Below are 21,798 nucleotides of genomic sequence, written 5' to 3' on the forward strand. Positions count from 1 at the left end.
GGCATTTTGAAATACATTTTAGGCAACAGCAGGCTCATGGAACAAGTGTAAGACTTCACAGGGCCAGGACTCTGAAGGGCACGATACCCAGCAGTTGTACAAGTTCTCGCATATTCCTTAATCAGTCACATTACTTTGGGGTCACATTTCCTGCAGTGGTGTCACTACCCACACGGTAGGCACTGCAGCCTCTTCTCCAGCATTTCTTTTAGTCTCCAGACTAGTGTTCTAGTCTAGCTAATGCTCACACTGACCACGTGATAAGGTACAAGGGGATCACAAAAGAAGCCTCAGAAGATATGTGATTCATCATCATCTAGCTGATTGATCTTACTCCATGCTTCACCTCTTCGAGCCTAAGTTTCTCCTCCTGAAAAGATGGGGTAAAAACTGGTCTGTTGATCTCCCAGGGTTGTAGAAGGGATCACATGTGATCCAGTCTATGAAGATACCTTGGAAACTGTAATGCATTAGATGAAGGATTATTATTCCCGCGATTTTTTATTAGCCTTTAACAAAGATTACTTTACATCTTTCAGCTTACTAGTATTCTTCCAAGGGATAGAAGAATTTTTCCAAGGGATAAAGGGAAAACTGGTTCTTTAGAGGAACTGCCTAGGAACACACACCAAATGCAAAGTTCTAGACTACTTAGGAACAATATTCTCAGACTGAGGAGCTTGGAAAATTCATGAGGATGAATCACAGAATACCCCGGGGACAGGGAGGAAGGAAGCAGAGAAAGGAGAGAAAGAGACCTCATATGCTTCCTGCAGAGAGGTGGAGGCAACAGATGCGTCTCTTTTTCCACATAAACTGAATATTGTTGGTAATCATTCCTACTTAGTGGCCAGACATAACCGAGGTCATGTTTTGAATGTGTTTAAAGGCACTGGACATCAAGGCTTGACTTAAGCTTATGAAGTCACTGGCTGTTTCTGTTCCTGCCCTCGCAGAAGCCTGACTGAGGATGACAGAAAGCCAGAAACAGACATGAATAAGAATTGCCCCCAAATTGCTTAGATTTTACTTTTACCGTGCAAAGTAAGTGAGCTTTTAATATTAAAGCAAGTAAGACAACAGAAACCGGAAGGCCACAGTTGTGAGGATAATCCACTCTCGATGCTGGTAGCAGTGCCTGACTCATTCAAAACACCCTAGAGTGATGCTGCCATGTTAAGTGCTGCACATTATTAACTGAGACTGTATGAACTTAAATTTAATATAATATCTTCTCCTCAAGGAACTGATTGGCTTTTATAAATATGAACTTAATGCGTCCCTAAAAGAGATGTGGATACCATACATTCAAAATCCCTTGGAACTGCGGGAAATATTTGTTAACAAAAGAGCAATGCCCACTCCAGTTGTGTGCAAGAGCCATGGATTTAAATTTTCAGGGAGTTTGCAAGCCAGTTTTTATGTTGATAGTTTAAAATCTGTAAGAACAAAAATCATGCTAACACCCACCATTCTAAGTAAACCACGAACAGCAAGCTTTGCATGCGCTTAGTAATTATATCAAGTGACCGCACTTCAGTTGACTTAACCTTCCCCTCAGCTTAAACAACATTTGCAAGGTGGGAGTACTGACACCGTGAAAACCAGCAAATGCTGCCAATCAGGGGTTTTCCCCACAGACAGCCACCACCAAGTATTTACCAGCACACCACTGGCCTCTTTCTTCATCCAAAACCAAACCAAATATAAAACAGGGACTGAAAATTTAGCTCTTTGAGCATGAGAACACATCTAACATACACTTTTTCCCTTAGAGCATCTTTAGCCTACATTGCTATATATTACATTGATCAGTTTATCTCTCTTAATTTATTAACTAAAGAATCAGAAATACAACCAGCCATAAACATTCACTGCAACACCTCTCTAGACTTTGAAGATTTTTACAATGGAAAAGAGAGATGATGGAAATAACTTAAATTTTGTAAAAACATCTACCACAGTAGTTCCAATTATTCGATTTCTTTGGAAATAAATTTGGCAACATATCAAGGGTCATTAAAATGTTTAATACTCTTTAACTCACTAATTTCACTTCTTAGAAGCTGTCCCAAGGAAATAATACTAAATATGAAAAATTTTATGTTAATCATGATGGTTATTATAATAGTTAAAAGTTGTAAATAAATGTTCTTAAACTAAAAGAAAGGCTAAGTAAATTGCATAATAGCCACTTGATGATATAGTTAAAACATGTAATCTGTTATCTATGATGTTAGAATGGGAGCAATTAACATGATGTTTTTTAAAAAACTTTTTTTCTATTTCCAGTTTTTTACAGTGTTCACATGTGAGTTTTAATGACCAAAAATATTTAATTTTTTGAAAATCTCTGAATCAGGGAGAAGAAAAGTACAAATCCCAGTAAGCTTTATTGGTTAATTTAAAGCTTCTAATCCTAAACTCATTAGAATAATGTCCTCACAATTCATTAATACAGAAGAGCTCTTTGGGTTCTGGTATTGGACATGGATTTACCTCCTTTCCTGAAAACCCTTGCTCTAGTAACACAATGACATGCGTGTTTCAAGGGAGAAAATCAGAAAAGATTCACGGGGCTACTGCTGACAGGTGGCTGCCTTGTTAAAATTCATAACCTTAATTTGTTAACCAACACACTTGCCTGAGGTGTGATTCCGCACCAGAAATTAGAGTACAAGCCCCGAGACTCCAGCATGGGGGCCACAATGGTTTTGTTTTCTGCCATCAGTAGATTGAGGGTCTGTGGATTAGTCAGGAAGTTGTCAACATCTATGAACTAGGAAAAGAAAAGGACAACATCAGATGAAAAGGTACTTTTCAGTAATGGGTATAAGAGTAACCTAATACTTGACAAAGGATCATGGAAACTTGCCCATGACATACAGAACCAGCTGTCCATGTTTTACTTATGGAAACCCCTTAGGGCTGGATAGCTTTCATTTAGGCAAAATGCATCCAGTCTAACTTCCACATGTTTAGCTCTGCATAAGGCACCAAGCAATGAATTGGTGTTATCGCTGGGCAAATACTAGACTGGAACTCAAGCTACACCTTGGTAAGTATAAAATATGAATGGGTCTCAAGCCCTTAAAAGATTCATTTGCATTTATTGCATGCTTATTCTAAGTACAAATGAACAGACCTATTTAGGTTGTCTATAGTAATGTCAAACTGGCCCCAAATGAATCCATCAATGCTCTCTTAATGCTACAATTAGATTTTTTTGTTTAAAGTATATTACTTACTAGTGAAGCTATTTCCCATTCTCATCAGAAATCTGTGTTAACACATTCATTTACAGGGACAGCATAGCAGTTTCTATTATATAAAATAATCACATTGAGCTGTGCACTTAAAAATTTAAGATGGTAGAGTTTATGTTATGTATACTTCCCACACATACAGAAAGTAAAACCTCAGAAGCTTTCATTCTTTTGATAGTCGGTCTCTTTACTCAAAATTTTGTGGCTCAGCACTTGTACACTTCAAAGACATTTAGACAGCTATGCAATGTTAAATATCAGCACAACTGGACTCTTCTATGAAATTATTTGTATTGAAAATGGGTGTGTGATAAACTATTGGGCTGATTTCTGTTGTGATTGCAAGGCTGAGGATGGTCAAAAGTGTTCCCTTTAGGAGTCAGAGAGCAGACGTCCATTAGTTTTATGAAACATCACTGGCTTTGTTTCGTTGGTGGTATTTCTAGTGTGTACTGAAAAAGGTTTGCCAAAAGAATTAAATGGATTTGTGGGGGTGCACACAGAGGAAGAACTTGGTTGCCATAAACTTGTGGAGAAAGAAGACTGTCCGTTTTCAAATGAGAACAGGGACTGCGGCTCCTTACTGCTCAGGGACCTGTCCTTTCCAACCGAGACCCAGGTTCCTGGAGGACAAGGATGGGACAGAACATGGATTCCTAATCGTCAAGGCCAGCATGTTCTGGACCACTCTGCAAGTTCTAAGGAAAGTAATGGGGCCTCTTTATGGAGAGAAATTCACCAGGAGGGTCCAGCATAATTGGGAGCAACTAGGAAACCAAGCAAGAGGCGCCGGTCCTCAGACATTCAGGAGCCAAAAGGAACAGCATTTCAGGGCTGTTAATTTGACTATTTAAAAGTAATTAATTTCTCATGTCCCCGAAACTCTTCTAAAGAGTTTTTCTTTAAAAAAAAAAAAAATTTTTTTTTTATGTATTTATTTGGCTGTGCCGGGTCTTAGCTGTGGCGTGTGGATCTTTGATCTTTGTTGCGGCATGCAGCCACGCAGGCTCTTTAGTGAGATCTAGCTGACCCTCATGCTGCAGCGATCAAACCTGGGACTCCTGCATTGAGAGCTTAGTTTTAGCCCCTGGACCACCAGGGAAGTCCCGAGAAGTTAAGACCTTTACTGTTGCTTTACCCACAGCATTCCCTCTGAACTAAAAAGATTTAGGGTTTTTCATGTTTACTACAATAAAGACCTAGAACAATTCAGGAGTATTTGCTTACTCACTAAAAATGCATATGAGGAATGGGTCTGAGATGAAATCCAGGTCTCACGATATTAAGTTCTTCAGATTTTTTCTTGTGCCTTTATTAGAACACTGAGGAGGAGAGGCCTAAAAGTGGTCATTTTGATTGCTGCTCTGGACACATTCTAGATAATAGTTGTCAAGAAATTAAACATCTGTTTTACCAGAATGTAGTCTGACCATTTTTCCCTCGCAGTTCGAAGGGCTGCCTGCCGTAGTTTCATCACGTGGGCAAAACGGGAGGCAGGCCAGTGCTTTGGTCCAATTTCATCAGGGTAAGACCTATAATAATAATAATAATTATGATGATGGCTAATAATTATTGAATGCGTATATATTGCAGGCACTACATACTAATCCATTTTATCTTCCAGTAGTAGTCCCTAGGAAGTTGATACTATTATGGTTATCATTATCCCCTTATTACATATAAGAAATTGGAGCAAGGAGAGATTAAGTAATTTTCTGCTTCCCATACACAGGAATCTTTATACAAAACACTAGGCTGGCGAAAAGTTTGTTTGGGTTTTTCTGTACATCTTATGGAAAGACCTGAATGAACTCTTTGGCTGGCCCAATATTTCAGTTCTCATTAGAATTCACTATTTTTATGATGAAGTGCTACCACTCTCCCCTCTTTACAGCCGAGGAAATTGGTCAGAGTGGTTAAGTCATTTGCTTAACATTATGCCATTAATAAGGGGTATAGCCAGAATTTGAATCTAGGAATAACCCCAAAGCTCATGTTCCTAGACACTGTCTCATACATTCAGCCATCAGATACATTTGAAAATGTTACAGCATCAAATTAGGAGCTTCCTGGGAAAAACAAAGGTTTATTTTCTGTGGTCAAGTGTCAGTAAAGGACTCTACAGAGTCCAATATGTTGATCTCCCCCAGACGGAGTGAGATCACGGAGCAAATACATAATGCTGGAATGTCTCTCAACACCCACAAGGCTGCCAGGACTCATCCACGGCCATGGAGGCAGCCGGGTTGGCTCACCCTTGAGAACCTTTCTGAAAGCTCCCACCTGGTACGGACATTGATAAAGTCACAGGGGCCCCAAACTGGCCACTACTTCAAGTTCTCGTAGCTGCACACTGGCAGGACATCTGCCTCAGTAAAAGAGAAACCACAAAAATGAGACCATAACCATACAAACAAGATGAATAAAACTGTTTATTACACAGGAAGTTTCTGAAATGTTTTCCCCAATCATTTATACAAAACTCAGTGGAATTCCTGTCTTTTTTTTTTTCTGAATATGTTGCCCCTAAAAATACCTTCTTTGATATTTCTCACACTGACCTTGGCATACAATATATTTAGTCAAAATCTGGCTATGGAGAAAATTACCAGGATTTGGGAGAGGTACATAGAGTTTTTCTGGGCCACTCTAACTGGGCCAAATTCCATTATAAGTAACTCCAAAAAAGTGTTCAGAATCTTTTACAGTGTCCACATTTGATTGTTAAGGTTTGCTCCATCTACAGACCATATGCTGAGATTGAGACCTAGATGTAGATATATATATATATGTACATGTAATAAAAAATATTATACAGTGAGAGACTAGAAGAACAAATTTTGTTCTGGAACAGCATTTATTATTTCTATAATACATATTCAATTTCCAATAAATGACTTTTCCTGGGAAAAATTTCAGCAGCTCAATTCATCCCACTTCTACAGTTCCTTAATCTAGAACTATAGTAGCCTGGGGAACATTTAGAGTATTAAGTTTGAAATATATTTATTCATATTCTCATTCACTCATTTGTTTATTCAACAAGCATAAATTTAGTGCTTACAGGAACATAGCACTGAGTGAAACATAAAGTATTTGTACATTTTAGCCCCTGTATAAAAAATAAAATAACTTAGAAAAAATGCATGAATTAGATAGTCAATGTTCATTAAGTTTATTGTTGTGCCAAACAAGATGATACAGGAAATAAGCAATACAAGTGTTGAGAGAAGGTAGACATTTGTAACTGGAATGATTAGCCACAGCTTTTGGTAGCAGGTAGAATTTGGGATAAAGGTTATCACAAAGAAGGGAAGGAAAGCCCGGGGTTGAAAATAAAAGGAACATCTGGATAAGGCAGTTTTGTTTTAGGAAATATTGGTATAAAGATATGGATATTTTAAAAATATTTATTAAATATTTCAAATCAGGTATTTGAACTTCATTCTGTAGGCAGTAGAGAGTCACTGAAGTTTTTTCAACAAAGAAATGAAAGGCCATCGTTAATCTTTTAGGTAGATTGATTTGACAGTGTGGTATATAGTATCATTTTGAAGATAAAGCAACTAAGAAGTCGCTGCAGTAGGGTCTTCCCTGTGATTCAATGATTAAGACTCTGCACTGCCAATGCAGGGGCGCAGGTTCAATCCCTGGTCCCGGAACTAGAATCCTGCATGCTGTGCAGCACAGCCAAAAAAAAAAAAAAAATTGCTAGGGTAAAGACTGTAAATAATGTAAATGTCAATCAGTAGGAGGATGGTTAAATAATTATGGTTCACCCATCAGTGGATACTCTGCAGTCACAAAAATAATGAGACACTCTTTAACTCTTGCTATGGCTCAGAGGTTAAAGCATCTGCCTGCAATGTGGGAGACCTGGGTTCGATCCTTGGGTTGGGAAGATCCCCTGAAGAAGGAAATGGCAACCCACTCCAGTATTCTTGCCTGGAGAATCCCATGGACAGACGAGCCTGGTAGGAATACAGTCCACGGGGTCGCAAAGAGTCGGACACGACTGAGCAGGCAACTTAACTTATGGTACAATTACCAAGTTATGATGGGTTAAAAAGCAAGGTATATATAAGAAGAATACAAACTTTTCACTATGATCCCTCAAGTATAAAAGGTTAATACTCAAAGTATGAATAAGTAATATCAATATTTTAAAACATACACTACTGTGTTAATTTACTTGAGAACTAATGAGAGTCTGAACTTGGCTGGTAGCTGCATGAGCAAAGAGGAAAAGAAATACAAAGATCTGTCAAAGAAAGAAATAGCAGGTCTTTGCAACTTACTATCAGTTACAGAGACAAAAGACAATGAAAAATCACATGTGCCTCTAAGATTAGAAACCTAAGTGACTGGAAAACTGATTACGGCGGGGGAAGGGTAGACAACGAGTTGACAGAATGTTCTCTGCTACTCACTCAGGTTCGTCCATAGGCCTCCATTCCACATAGTGATAGGCTTTCTGTACATTTTTCAGCCACTCCCTGAGTATTTCTGTTGTATTATCCACATTGTGGTCAGTGGCCGCCCTGCATGAGAAAAAGCACCACACAGTTCCGTTATTATGTCATCCAAAGACCGAGGAAGGAAGCCAAAGGGCTCCAGATAAACGAAAGGAGAACAGCCAGTTCTAGACACTGTGCATATGAAAATGACTCCCTCGTGTTCCAATCTAGACAATTTCTGAAGCGAGAGAGATGGCTTTCAACCATCTCTGTGTCATTAGATCCCTAAGCAGGACTTGGCCAATAGTAAAAGCGATCTAAAAAACAGTATATGTGTAAAATGAATGGGTTAGTTAACTAATACTCTTGGAAAGTTTTCCATTTGTTTTAATTTTTAGGTGTCCGATTTTTAGGTATCTACCTTTTAACTTCATAAGAGCAACTCTCAATTTAAGCAATAATTCAGTTGCATTTTCAAGTCCCACAGAATGTTTAACCAGTGCTGCTTTAGTCACACACACGCAACAGAGGGGAAAATCACAATGACAGTTTTCAGTATAAAATTCAAAGCCCAAGGTATCTCCACTTATTTATTTTGGATAACTCCACCATGGCTTTCACAAGATAGAATACCTTCAGAAGTCTACAATGTATGTAAACTTGTTTCTGCTCTATCTTGAAAGTTTAACAAACTGATTCACTGAAAAAGGAGTTTAAGTCATTTATTAAAACATAAATGTTTTCAAACAGTGTCACAAAGCAAACACATGCTGTGTATACTATAATGTATCTAAGACAAAGTTATTCAGAACACCCCAAAATGAACAGATATGCCAGTCAACTGGAAAAGAAAGAAGGAAAGCATGGGGTGTAATCTTGACATCAAATAAGGCAGAATTCAGGCCAAAATTATTAAACATAACAAGGCAAAATTGTAATTATAATAATAATGCTAAATAATGTCATTCACAATGATATAATAAATGTGCATATCCACATACCTATATATAGTACAGGGGTTGGCAAACTTTTCTTTAAAAGCCAGACAGTGACTATTTTAGGCTTGTAGGCTATATACTGTCTGTTGTAACTACTTAACTGTCACTGTAGCAGTGAAGCAGTCATTCATAACACATGAATGAATGAGCATTATTGTGCTCCAGTAAAGATTTGTTTATGAAAGTAGGCAACAGGCCTACAGGCTGTGGTTTGCCAACCCCTATACAGCAGAAAGTACAGAAAGGTAAAGCAAGCACCAATAATAAGAGGTGTTAATATACTACTTTCAGTTAAAGAAAGTACGAAGTGGAGAAAGTAAATATGTAAAGAATCTATCAGATCAGATCAGATCAGTCGCTCAGTCGTGTCCGACTCTGCGACCCCATGAATCGCAGCACGCTATGGAACACAACAATAGAGATTCCACTTTTTTCTCAAGTGCACATGAAACATTCACAAAAATTGACCAACAATTACATGATGAAGAAAGCTTTACAAAATTGGAATAATATTTATCGCATTCTCTGATCACATCATAAAATAAAAAATTAGTAATAAAACCTCCAAAATTCCATCAAAAACTCTCTATTAAACAACTATTAAGTGAAAGAAGAAACACAAATCAACTTTAGAACTTCTAAAGATAAATAATAAAAACACTAGAGATCAGAACTGAGGGATACAATTAAAGCAGTGGTCAGAGAAAATTCAGTTTTTTATCCTTAAATCAATAAAAATTACTGAGTTAAACTCCTACTCCAAAAGCTAGAGAAAGAGCAACAAAACAAACAGGCATAAAGATGAAAGTAGAAAGTCATGAGGTAGAAAACAGAGAAAAAGCAGAATTAATAAACAAAAGAAATGTTACTTTTTTTAAGTAAAAAAATCAACAAAAGACAATCACTAGTTAATATAACCCAGACAACACAAAAATTAAAAATAAGAAAAGACAAAGATGAAGGGAATATGACTGACATGAAAGAATTTTTTTAAAAATCATATGCAATTAATTCATATAATTCAATACAAAATAAATTTGAAAACTAGATATAATAGAAGATGTCCTAGCAAGATGCATGTTAGCAAAATTGATTCCAGTTGAAACATAAAACTTAAACAGAACAGTTTTCTTGGAAGAAATAAAGAAACAAAAAAAAACACTAGACCCAGGTGGTTTCATAGGGAAATTCTACCAGATATCTTAAGAGTATGTGTGCGTGTGTGCACACTCAGCCATGTTCAACTCTGCGACCCATGGACTGCAGCTTGCCAGGCTCCTCTGTCCATAGGATTCCCAGGCAAGAATACTGGAGTGGGTTGCCATTTCTTCCTGGGGGTCTTCCCAACTCAGGAATTGAACCCGCATCTCCTTTGTCTCCTGCATTGGCAGGCGGATTCTTTACCACTGAGCCATCTGGAAAGCCCATCTTAACATTAGCTACCTCCATAGTTACGTGGCTTGTTCCAAGTCCTTTTAATAATGCAAGTGCGACAGTGATAACTAAACCTGATAAAGACACAACTACAGAACAGTTATCTTTCAATGAATATGCTGCAAAAATCCTAAAGCATTAGTGAAAATTCAACACTAATCCTGATTTTTTAAAACCACACTGAATAAAATTAAAACAGGATGGAAGGGAGGAAGGAAGGAAGAAATGGAGGAACAATGGGAAAGAAACAGTCATGGGAAAATAGAGGTATCTGAGACACTTAAGTGAGTAAAAATATACTCTCACTTATACTTTATTGGCAATTTATACTTTATTGGCAATTCAGCAGTTCCTACTGGGGAGGGAAAGCTGTTGGCATTATCAGCAGTGGTGGTTCCCTGGGAGCATGGCCTTGACAAGAGCAAATGAAGAGATGTGAACAGTGGTCACTTCTTCCATTTATAGCAATTCAGTACATAGAATTTTGTTAAACCCAATCTATAATGGTTTTTATTCTTCTTACTTGAGCTTTTGGGGGTCACGGCTCCTCCAAAAGTAACAAGTGAAATCTCTAAGAGAGGACGAGAAATCTTTAAGAGAAATAATGTTCAAGAGAAAAAACACACTGTTAAGCAAAGCATAGTGAAAGGCCATGTTACACAGGGAATGAATTTCTGTAAAACACCAAGTAACATGATGATATGTAGCTCATGTCACAAGGTATAGGAAAATGAAGGAAAGAGGGATATGACTAATATTTGAAAATCTTATTTCATAAAATGGATATTTGAATGAAAACTGTCCTTATTTAAAACATTATTCAAAAAATAGGGGATCAGGAGGTGATGCCAATGGCCGATTCAATCTACTTTCAAGTCTTTTTTGGAAATCAGATTAGAATCAGCTCCTTTCTTTGAAACAAGATGTAGGAGGGAGGGACCCACAGACTCACCTGGACATTCTATTTTCTGGAGGGAAGAGAGGTGATGTGTGTAGCTGATAGTGTTGGGGGACCCTAGGTGAGCATGTTAGGACAGAGGTGGGGGAATACAAGCAGGTGGGAAAAGGGGCCAGGAAGCAACGTGGGAGGGAGACACGGACCCCATCCAGCTTGCAGCTGTGCCGAGAAGTACAGCGTATCAGCAAAAACCACATCCACAGTCACACACAGCCACAGCCACCAAAGCCCAGCACGACGTCCGGCATCATAGCCCGGAAGGGCACCAGGATTGTCAACCCACTCATCTCACGGTATGGAGCACGTGTAGAGCAAGTCCTGAAACTGAGAACCTGCTCTAATGCATATCCTTCTTCACGCAAAGTATTATGGGTAAGAGTAAGTTAAAACAAAACCAACCCCAAAATCTTGACTGCAGTGCGAGCCAAAAGTTTTAGGAATTCCATATTATTCCCAAATGCCTTACGGTGTAGGCAACTTCAGACAGCGTCTACTTCTTTCCTTGACTGTTGCTTCTGCATTACATGGGGCTGACGTTCTCTTCGCCCTTCCTAGTCCTTGCTGCATTTTCTCCTAATTATTTTAACAAAGGTCTCATTATATGAAATTTACTTTCCTGGTGTACAGACTAAACAACTCCAAACTCTGCCTAAGTATCCACTACTGCCAAACATCCTGAGAAATTAGCTGTGTGGAATCTGCAGAGACAGATGTGTCTAATTAAAAGTAGAGGCAGAGACTTTGAATACTCTCCTGATTACGTTTTAAATATTTCCTATACGGTTACTTCCCCCCATTGTTCAGATTCTCTTTGTTCTCAGGCTTCCGAGGAAATGAGCAAGTCCTCCCACTGTGGTTGCAGGTCCATCCACACCCGCCTTTGATGCCCACAGCCAGTCTCCTGCCTTGTCCCACAGGAAAAACAGAGGGGCCGGGTCCAGGCCACTGAGGAGGGCTTGCAGTCCGCCCCCTCAAGAACACCACCCTGCTCCTCCACTCCCCTGGCGAAAGCAAATAAACAGAAATCCAGGCAGACACTTCTAACTGCTGCTTTTTAATCCCTCTGATGAAAATGTGTTTCCGTTCGAATACATAATCATGAAAGCATGCAGGCACTGGTGTCTTCAGAGGGTTGGAGAGAGAGAGACAGAGCAAAGGCCCAGATGCAAGCTCCCTGAGGAAACGTGAGGCCTGGGTTAAAGGTTCTGCTTTCAGAGCCCTGTAGAAAATGTAACGGTGCAGTGCCTGACCCGTCCTACAGCTCCACCAGCTGCAGGACACACAAAAATCTGCAGCTGGACGGATTTCTCCATCAAGGACACAAAGCGTGCAGGAGAAGCCGAGGCTTTCTCTCAAACCCACAGCTCTTTCCAGTCCCATGGAAGATGAGTCTGCCATCTACTCCCAAAGAGATCAAGAAAAGCACGCGAAGAGATAACAGACATCGCTAGAGGATTCCTTGAAGAAAGCAAGGAATGATGTGAAGATACCCCTGGAGAGGTGACCGACAAAGTGAAACAGCGATTAGTGATTTCACCAGTCAGACTGGAGCACCACTGTTTACGAAGCACAAACAGGTACTGGCTGGAACACCAGGCTCCTGGGACGCGAAGCCTGTTCAATCTTGGCCTCAATTCTCCCAACCAGAGTAGAGAGTCACATTAAATCATCTTAAATCATCTCTCCGGCTCCCAATGACATAGCAAGGAGAGCTCAGCTCTTGAGCTGTGCCAATCCTCATGTAATTAATTGTCTTTGAAGGCCTCATGGGAGAGCGACCTGGAGTTCCAGGAGTACTGGAACCTCCCTCCTCCACCTTCAGGAGGACTGTGGCCCTGATACCCCTGTGATGCTCGAGGTTGGTCCCCTCTCTGTCCATTAGTCTTTGCTGGCTTTCTTTGGAGCTGGTGACACCTGAAATGCACGAGCTGGCAGATATAGGGGCAACATCCATCCACATGGCCTCGGGAGGGAGTCTAGGTCACATCTCACCATCAAGCTGCATGTCCGCTTCCTCTCTGCTTCTGCTTCTAGTTCCTCTTGCCTCTTCCTCTTCCCTACCTGTGCGTGTCAGCAAAGGCCCATGAGTCTTGGATTCAAAGTCAGATTAGGACAGCAGTAAACATATGCTGCAGGCTTCCCAGGTGGCTCAGTGGTAAAGAATCCACCTGCCAATGCAGGAAATGTAAGAGACATGGGTTTGATCCCTGGTCAGGAAGATTCCCTAGAGGAGGGCATGGCAGTGCACTCCAGTATTCTTGCCTGGAGAATCCCATGGACAGAGGAGCCTGGCGGGCTACAGCCCAAAGGGTCACAAAGAGTCGGACATGATTGAGCAACTTGGTACGCACGCACGCTCATACTGCAAATTCAGTCAAAAGCATGTACAGGGCTTTTCTTGGCTGATGAAGTCCCCAGGCCAGCAGGTGCATGGTCACTGTTACAGGGGAAAGCAAGAGCCTCTGCAGCAGACCAGCAGATAAACAAGTCTTCAGAGTGACCAAGCTTTCCTATTTGGCTGCGGCCAAAAATAAAACTGAAGTTTCTTTGGCGACGTCTAAACACACTGACTTTCCTCCTTGTTTTAGAAGGTCAGTTTTCATTCCTCAGTCTTGGCTCCTAAACAAGTAGCCAATTTGAAATAATTGCAACTGGCTCATTTCTTTTTATAAGAACTACTGAGGTTGTGAGAGCTAAACTCACGTTACTAAGTGAAGGGCCACTGGAGCCAAATTAAAGATGCAGACTGGACCACTCTGCGAGAGGAACACGGACACTGAGGATCTGGCACTCCTGATCACCCCCCTCTGCACTGACCCTCAGGGAATGTTCTTAGCTTGCCTGCCACCCCAGAAAGTCTAGACTTCCAGTGCTACAGAGCAACAGGCCTGCAGTCAGTGGGGCAGGAGGAAGGCAATGCTGTGCAGCGACTGATCTTCGCTGTCCTGGAACCTGCAAGGGGCTCAAGGGAGCTGTGATGGAATGAACAACAAAGTTAGTCACCACCTGGACCATTCGCCATGACTAGCGAGCTGGCAAAAAATGAATTTTCCAACTTGAGACTTCAAAATCTGAATTGCCCTCTTAATTGCCTCATGTTTTCATCCAGCAAGGAAGACTCATTGGTGTAGAAAATAAAGAGCTCCACCTACGAATAAAATTTCACTTTTAGAAGCAACTAGTGAAATTCATTTTCAAGAAAGGGCATGTTATCAGTCCCACCACCTCTGTCTCTGCTCTCAGGGACAGGCTCACCAGCTGCTGTCCTGCAAAGGTGGGAAGAGACATGCTTGGCCACTTGGCAAAATACAATGGATTCTTGCCTCCTGGCTACTGTGTAGTGTTGTTTAAAAAACTAGACTCTGTCTGCTGGGTGGACTAGCTGTGACTATGTTTCCTATCAGGATACAGATATGAACTGGAAGCTGGGAATTTCTTCCAACAAAAGTCTTCTCCTGCTGCTGCTGCGTCACTTCAGTCGTGTTCGACTCTGTGTGACCCCAGAGACGGCAGCCCACCAGTCTCTCCTGTCCCTGGGATTCTCCAGGCAAGAACACTGGAGTCGGTTGCCATTTCCTTCTCCAAGATCCTACCAAATCAGTTAGTAGCAATGCTTCCTAATGAACTAACAAATCAGGGAAACTCACTTCTCATGAAACCCTCCTCATCAACAAATAAATATTTCTATTTTCTTGATGTCCTTCCTCAGTATGAACCATTCAGTCTCAGAAACAATCATAGGCGTTACATCTAAAGACTGCGTAAGAGTGGTGTAAAAAGACATGCTAATTCTGGAAATGGAATCAACCAAGTAATCAATTGCACTCCTTAAAAGCAAGAAGGAGGCATGGTTAAAATTCACAGATTGACCAGGTAATGGTGAATTCAAAAGCCCATTATCATTTTAATAAAATCAGGACAAACTTAATTAGACATATTACAAATAGACCATTTCTTGATACTTTCGATCGTGAGCTAGATTTTCCTCTCTTGATGTTAAGAACCCCACCCCCGTATGTCACACACTGTCCCATTTTGAGCTTCATGTCTAGCTAAGATAGACATTCTTTTTATTTCTCCATGTTAGGGCTTCCCTGGTAGCTCAGCTGGTAAAGAATCCATCTGCAATGTAGGAAACCCCAGTTTGATACCTGGGTTGGCAAGCTCCCCTGGAGAAGGGATATGCTGCCCACTCCAGTATCCTTGTCTGGAGAATCCCCATGGACAGAAGAGCCTGGGGGGCCTTAGTCCATGGGGTCACAAAGAGTCGGACATGACTGAACGACTAAGCACACACACGTAGATGAGAAGGCTGAGGATGAGAGGTTATGTCTTGCTGAAGCCATATAAATGGTGGGGGTTAGAGCCTGAGCTTTTCCTTCAGACCTTTTGATACCCCTCCCAACACCAGCTCACACACCCCACCACACACACCCACAGACAGTGATGCCCACCTGTTAAACTGGAAGGAATTCTCTGCCTGATCAAGCAGATTAATCAATGTGAACATCTCAACATGAAAGGATGACAGGAAATAAAACAAGAAAAATGGGAAGATTCATTAGTTCCACATAAGCTTTGTCGAAGTTCCCTTTGGCATAATTTTCCTGGGAGCCAAAAACCTTGGCATTTCATGAAAGCATCAGTGACAACATCTGAGACAAGATAAATATGTCTCTCATTTGTCTAAGTACCCTTTTTCCTGTTTTTCTTCTTTCTCCTTTGTTTATTCTTCTTCCCACTCCTTTTCACCCACTCTTTCTTTCCTCTTTTCCTTGCTGGATTTTCCAATTCTATTAAGTTTTCTTAATTTGTGGCTATGCCCTGAAGAAATGGAGTTACTAGTGAAATGTTCTTCAATGGGTCAAAAACTAAAGTTCTGATACTAGAGAGAAGATACCACCCTATCCAGGGACACACTCCCCAGGAGCTCTGAACCTCCCGCCCCAGACCTGTAGCCACACGTCAATTCCCTGCCCATACTCCCGACATCACAGCTGCTCTTGCACTGCTCCTGCCTTTCTCCATTACCTGAGCCTCTTCCCTGTGGACAGGACTATTCCAGCACCTAATAGAGCTCACCATGTAAAGCAGGCACTAATCATCAGTTTAATGAATGAATAAATGAGCAATTTCAGGAAGATGTTCCCCAGTCCAACCCAAATGCCTACAAAGGCTGAGCACAGATTACATACAGGAGTGAGATGGGCCTGGTCTGGGGGCGTGAAAGGAGAACTGTAAGGCAGAGATACACGCAGACGCCCTCCGATTGCTGCCATGCTAGAATGTGTGCCCAGAAATGCTAGACTTTCCAAAGAAAAGCCAGATATTCAGGTTTAGAGATAAAAGCCTGTTTTAACCGGTTAGGTTGAAATGCCATAAATATATTCCAGCATGGCAGGCGCTCTGTGGAAACCAGGGACCCAACACAAAGACCGCATTATCTCAGCCCTTAGTAACCACTGCCCATCCATCTGCACGTACTCAGGGCACATATTTCAGTAATTAAATATTTCAGGCATGGTTGGGAGGATAGCAGTAATATCACTGTCCTGCTTCCACATACTCAGAAAGCATCTTCAGGGACAAAGAAAGACTGACATGCACAGGTTGGGTAAGGTCTAAATAATTCTCTCAGTCAGTCTAATAGCAATAGAGTCACTATTAGAAAAAAGAAAAAACAAGGAAACTTATCGTAAGCACACAGGTATACTTGCACAAACGCCATCTATAACATCTCTTCCCAGAGCAACTAAGGCATATTTAGTCCTGCTCCTATTTGTAAATAATAGCTTTATTGGGCTGTAATTCACACACCTAGTTTCACCCTTTGAGAGTATATAATGCAGTGGTTTTTAGTGGTTTTCATCACCCCAAAAGAAGCCTTGTACCCGTTAGCAGCCGTTTCTCATCATCCCCTCTCTCTAGCCCCTGGTCACCACTCATCTACTTTCTGTCTCTATGGATTTGCATTTTCTGGAGGCTGCATAGAAATGGAATCATTCAACTGTGGCCTTCTGGTGTCTGACTTCTTTCTTGAGCATGATGTTTTCAAAGTCCATCCATATTGTAGCATGTATCAGTACCTCATCCCTTTTCATGGCTGAACAGTATTCACTGTGTGGATAGACCACATTTTGTTCATCAATTGACCAGTAATGGAGGTTTGCTGTTTCACTTTTTAGCTATTAAGAACAATGCTATGAACTTTCATGTACAAGTTTTTGTATGAACATGTATTTTCATTTCCCTTGGGATTGTTGCCCAAATTTTGATTATTATGGAAAGTGAAGAAAATAGATTTTATTCTCTCGCATTTTTGGAGAATCCACTATGTTCTGGGCACTAAGCTGGACATTTCCTATCTCTAACTTTTACTGTAATTCTCAAGGTAGGTATATCCTCATTTTACAGGGTGAGGAGCCTGAGATTAGACACTCTCTCCCAAAGCTTGCTCTCTTTTCACTTCCACTTCATCACTGATAAGTATTTTTCTTAAATTCTGAAACCCTCAGTTTTCTGTTCCAATGCAACAAATAGAGACCCTTTACTCTGCTATGTGAATGTCCTGACTGTAAATGACAGGAACAGATGCAACCCAAGAACATGGCGCAGTCACCAGCATGCAAGGAGGGCCAGTTCTCAGCCAAGGAGCTAGGAGAGGCTGTCGATGTAAACTGTCGGTCCTCAGCCCTGGTGGGGAAATGCCCTGGCCAAACACAGAGCCATTAAACATCACGTCATGAGGAACTGGAGCCAGGGTGACCACAGAGAAAGTCCCAGCCCAAGGACTGGGTGGGCTCAACAAAGCACAGTGGGAGATCTCAGCATCAGTATCCAGTCTCTGTGTGAAGAGGAACACTGGCTGATCTGGGCAAAACATGTAAAGGAAAGGTGGGCATTTGAGTGGAAGGTCACAAGGACGCTGAAAGAAGGGGCCGTGTTCTGTACAGAAAGGTTTACTTTGATTCATTTCTAGAAACAACTGCAGTTGAAAACAACAGTAAATATTTCAGTCACCCAGTGAGCCAGAGTTACTTGCCAGATTATATAACCAACCACATCCTTAACCAAATATAAAAGTATCAAGTCAGAAGACATGGCTCTTCTGCCAGTTAGCTCTCTCATCTTTATGAATTTACTTGAGCTCTAATTTTTCCACCTGTAAAATGGAATAATAACACCTGCTGTTCATACCTAACAGTGGGTTATTGGGAAGAGACAACAGCACCTGGAGTTTTCAATAGCTCATTTTGAAATCTGGCCTCTCCCTCACCATCCCCAACACACACACACACACACACACACACACACACACACACACACTCTCAAGAAAGTGAAAGTGATAGTTGTTCAGTCGTGTCCAACTCTTTGCAACCTCATGGACCATAGTCTGCCAGGCTCCTCTGTCCATGGGATTCTCTAGGCAAGAATACTGGAGTGAGTTGCCATTCCCGTCTCCAGGGAATCTTCCCAACCCAGGGACTGAACCTGGGCCTCTGGCATTGTAGGCAGATTCTTTACCATTTGAGGCAACAAGGAAGCTCCAAATAAGAAATAAGACAGCCTATTCAACAGGCTGTTAAGATGCATGATAAAATTCAACACTGGCATTTAAGTTAAAGAAACCAGAATTACCACAGTCTACTATTTTTTAACAATCAAAAAACTCACTGCAAGGCAAGTGCAGAGAAAAAGAGAGTGAGCCTGGCAGTCAGGCAAGAAAAGGGAAATTTATTAGAGGGCAAAGATAGGGTGACTGCCTCTTAAGGAGAACTAGCAGTCTCCCTTTCTGACAGGGTCCTTCTTATACCCCACCGATGAAAAATTCTCTGAAGGGATGGTTAATTTTTAGCCTATAGTTGAGTCCTGTGGTCACGTAGCTGGAGGTCTGGAATCTGGTGGTCTCGCAGCTTTGAGAAGACAGATGCCAGTGAGAAAACAGAATGCCATCTGAGCAATTTGGTCAGTCTCATGGGTCACTGTGATTTTATTCTTTGTTTTCCAGGTCGACATAATGAGCCATCTTATTAGCGAGACCCCATGTGGGCCCTATCGGTCACATGCCCATTTAAACACAGAAAGAAGCAAAGAACAGTGTGGCAAAGACTGCTAATTGCCTCAGTATCAGTTTTTCCTCTTCTTCCCCAGTAATAGAATTTTTAGCTGAGCTCAAGACCATCAATCCGAGACAAAGATTTTAAGTACCGTGACGGCAGGTCATTTGTTTGTTCCGGTCACTGCTCTGTGCCTAGCATTTCTGAGAGGGCTGGCATGGAGTAGGTGCACAACAAATATTTGTTGAATGATTCGTTTCCCATTAAACTTCCAATAAGGAATGTAAAAACACCTGTATAATGCTCTCAGTGCAACAGACACCTATGTATCTCCTAAGCACCTCCTCTGTGCCAACAATGCAGCATGTGCTGGAAAACAAGACAGTTTAATGAAAAACTGGTGTGCAGATGGTTTCTGACTGAACAATGGCGCAATTTTATGATGGTGCTAAGGTGGCTCAGAGGTTAAAACGTCTGCCTCCAATACAGGAGACCCGGGTTCCATCCCTGGGTCGGGAAGATCCCCTGGAGAAGGAAATGGTAACCCACTCCAGTATTCTTGCCTGGAGAATCCCATGGACAGAGAAGCCTGGTAAACTACAGTCCATGGGGTCACAAAGAGTCTGACACGACTGAGCAACTTCACTTTCACTTTAAAGCATTTCCCATTCCATAGAAACCATACTTCAAATTCTGAATTTTTAGTTTTTTTAAAGAACCTCCATACTGTTCTCCATACTGGCTATACCAATTTACATTCCCATCAACAATGCAAGAGGGATCCCTTTTCTCCACATCTTCTCCAGCATTTTTTTTTTTCCCAGCATTTATTGTTTGTAGATTTTTCTGATGATGGCCGTTCTGACTGGTGTGAGGTGATACCTCATTGTAGTTTTGATCTGCATTTCTCTAAGAATGAGCGGTGTTGAGTATCTTTTCATGTGTTGATCTCTTCCTGGGTTGGTGATAAGCTGTAAAATACTCTCTAGTGGTTATGGGCAGGGTCGGCAGCTACAGCTCCCAATAAGCCATGGGATCAGGAAGGTAAACACTGACAGCCATTCTATACAGAGACATGCTTTTCACTTTCAGTACAGCATTCAATAAGTTACACGTGGCGGTGGTGGTTTAGTCACTAAGTTGTGTCTGACTCTTGCGACCCCATGGACTGTAGCCTGCTAGGCTTCTCTGTCTGTGGGGTTCTCCAGGCAAGAATATTGCAGTGGGTTGCCATTTCCTTCTTCAGGGGATCTTCCTGACCCAGGAATTGAACCCGGGTCTCCCATGTTGCAGGCAGATTCTTTACCGACTGAGCTACGAGGGAAGCTTTCAAAATTTTATTATCATGTAGGTTTTGTGTTAGAAGATTTTGCCCAACTGTAGGTTCATGTAGGTGTTCTGGGCATGTTGAAGGTAGGCTAGGCTCAGCCACAATGGTAGGTTAAGTGTATTAACTGCATTTTCAACTTCCAATATTTGCAATTTACAGTAAGTTTACTGGGATGTAATCCCAATATAAATCAGGGATGATATGTACAAATAAATAACTGTAACTGGGCATGACATCTGCAGTGGTGGATGGATGGCAACGTCTCCAAGTGCCAGAGAGGAGAACGTGGCTGGTAAGCTGTGGGAGGAGGCAAAGGATGAGAAGCCTGAACAGGCATTTGAAGAATGAGCAGGTATCTAGAGGGAGGTGGAAGGTAGACAGAACATTCCAGATGGAGGGACAGTACATGTGGAGGCAGAGAGGTATGAAATAGTATGATATGTTTGTAACTTTGGTCTAGGAGTTACAGATCAAAGGAGTGAGATGGCTGCTGAAGGTTAGGGACAACACACAGCTGTCCCTCGGGAAGGGGATGAGCATAGGAAGCAGTGAAGATGTGTGTCCCACTTCCCTGGGCCCTCAGCATCTTCCCCTGCTGGAAAAGATAAGCTGATGAATAATTATCTGAAATAATATATTTTGCTTGATTGTGACAGGTATTGCCTTTAGCAAGAGTCTATTCTTTGAATTCCTCAAAGGAAATGCTGAAAATACATCCAAGTGCTGGTTCACTTTATTCCATTTTCATGCACAGGATGGCTGCCACACATGATGGGTTTTCTGCGAAGGAGTGATTTCTAACATTCTGACCCATTTTCTTCATAAATTCATTTATACTTCTTAGACCACATTTACAAATTTTCTCACTCAAAATCTGCCTTCTGCATAATAAACAAACAGATGTGCTTCTTGAATGACTAAAAGAATGAATAAGTGTTCACATAAATTGATGACAAAATAAAAGCCTCGTTTCTGTATCTGCATGTCTATCATGCAAGCAAAAGAAACAGTAAATAGAATAACATGAAACTCATATTAACCATTTTGATTTTTTCAAAAGCTTTCAACCTTTTTCCTATTGAAACAGGCTAGAAACATGAACAGACAGGAAGTGTCTGATTTGCCAGTTGACTTCAAGGCTGTTTTTTTCCCACAGAGTCACCCAGAATGAGAACTTGGCTCCTGCTGATAAAAACTTTCTGCCCAGACCATTGCTAGTACCCAATACCTGTTGTCTTGGTTCCAGGAATAACATACCCGGTCAGCTCAGGGGAGAGAGAGGAAATATTTGCCTTGAA

General features: G+C 41.2%; 1 protein-coding gene across 1 annotated transcript in view; it reads right to left on the minus strand.

The window, feature by feature from the left end:
* The window catches only part of COLGALT2 (collagen beta(1-O)galactosyltransferase 2), a 118,615-nt gene that overhangs the window by 37,716 nt on the left and 59,101 nt on the right, over window positions 1-21,798 (minus strand). The window contains exons 2-4 of the mRNA NM_001191302.2: window positions 7,697-7,807; window positions 4,681-4,798; window positions 2,645-2,779 (exon numbers count right to left, since the gene is read on the minus strand). Coding sequence (NP_001178231.1) covers window positions 2,645-2,779; window positions 4,681-4,798; window positions 7,697-7,807 — 364 coding nt within the window. The remainder of the gene's footprint in view (window positions 1-2,644; window positions 2,780-4,680; window positions 4,799-7,696; window positions 7,808-21,798) is intronic.

The sequence above is a fragment of the Bos taurus genome, chromosome 16, assembly GCF_002263795.3.
Source record: "Bos taurus isolate L1 Dominette 01449 registration number 42190680 breed Hereford chromosome 16, ARS-UCD2.0, whole genome shotgun sequence".
NCBI classification, from domain to species: Eukaryota; Metazoa; Chordata; class Mammalia; order Artiodactyla; family Bovidae; genus Bos; species Bos taurus.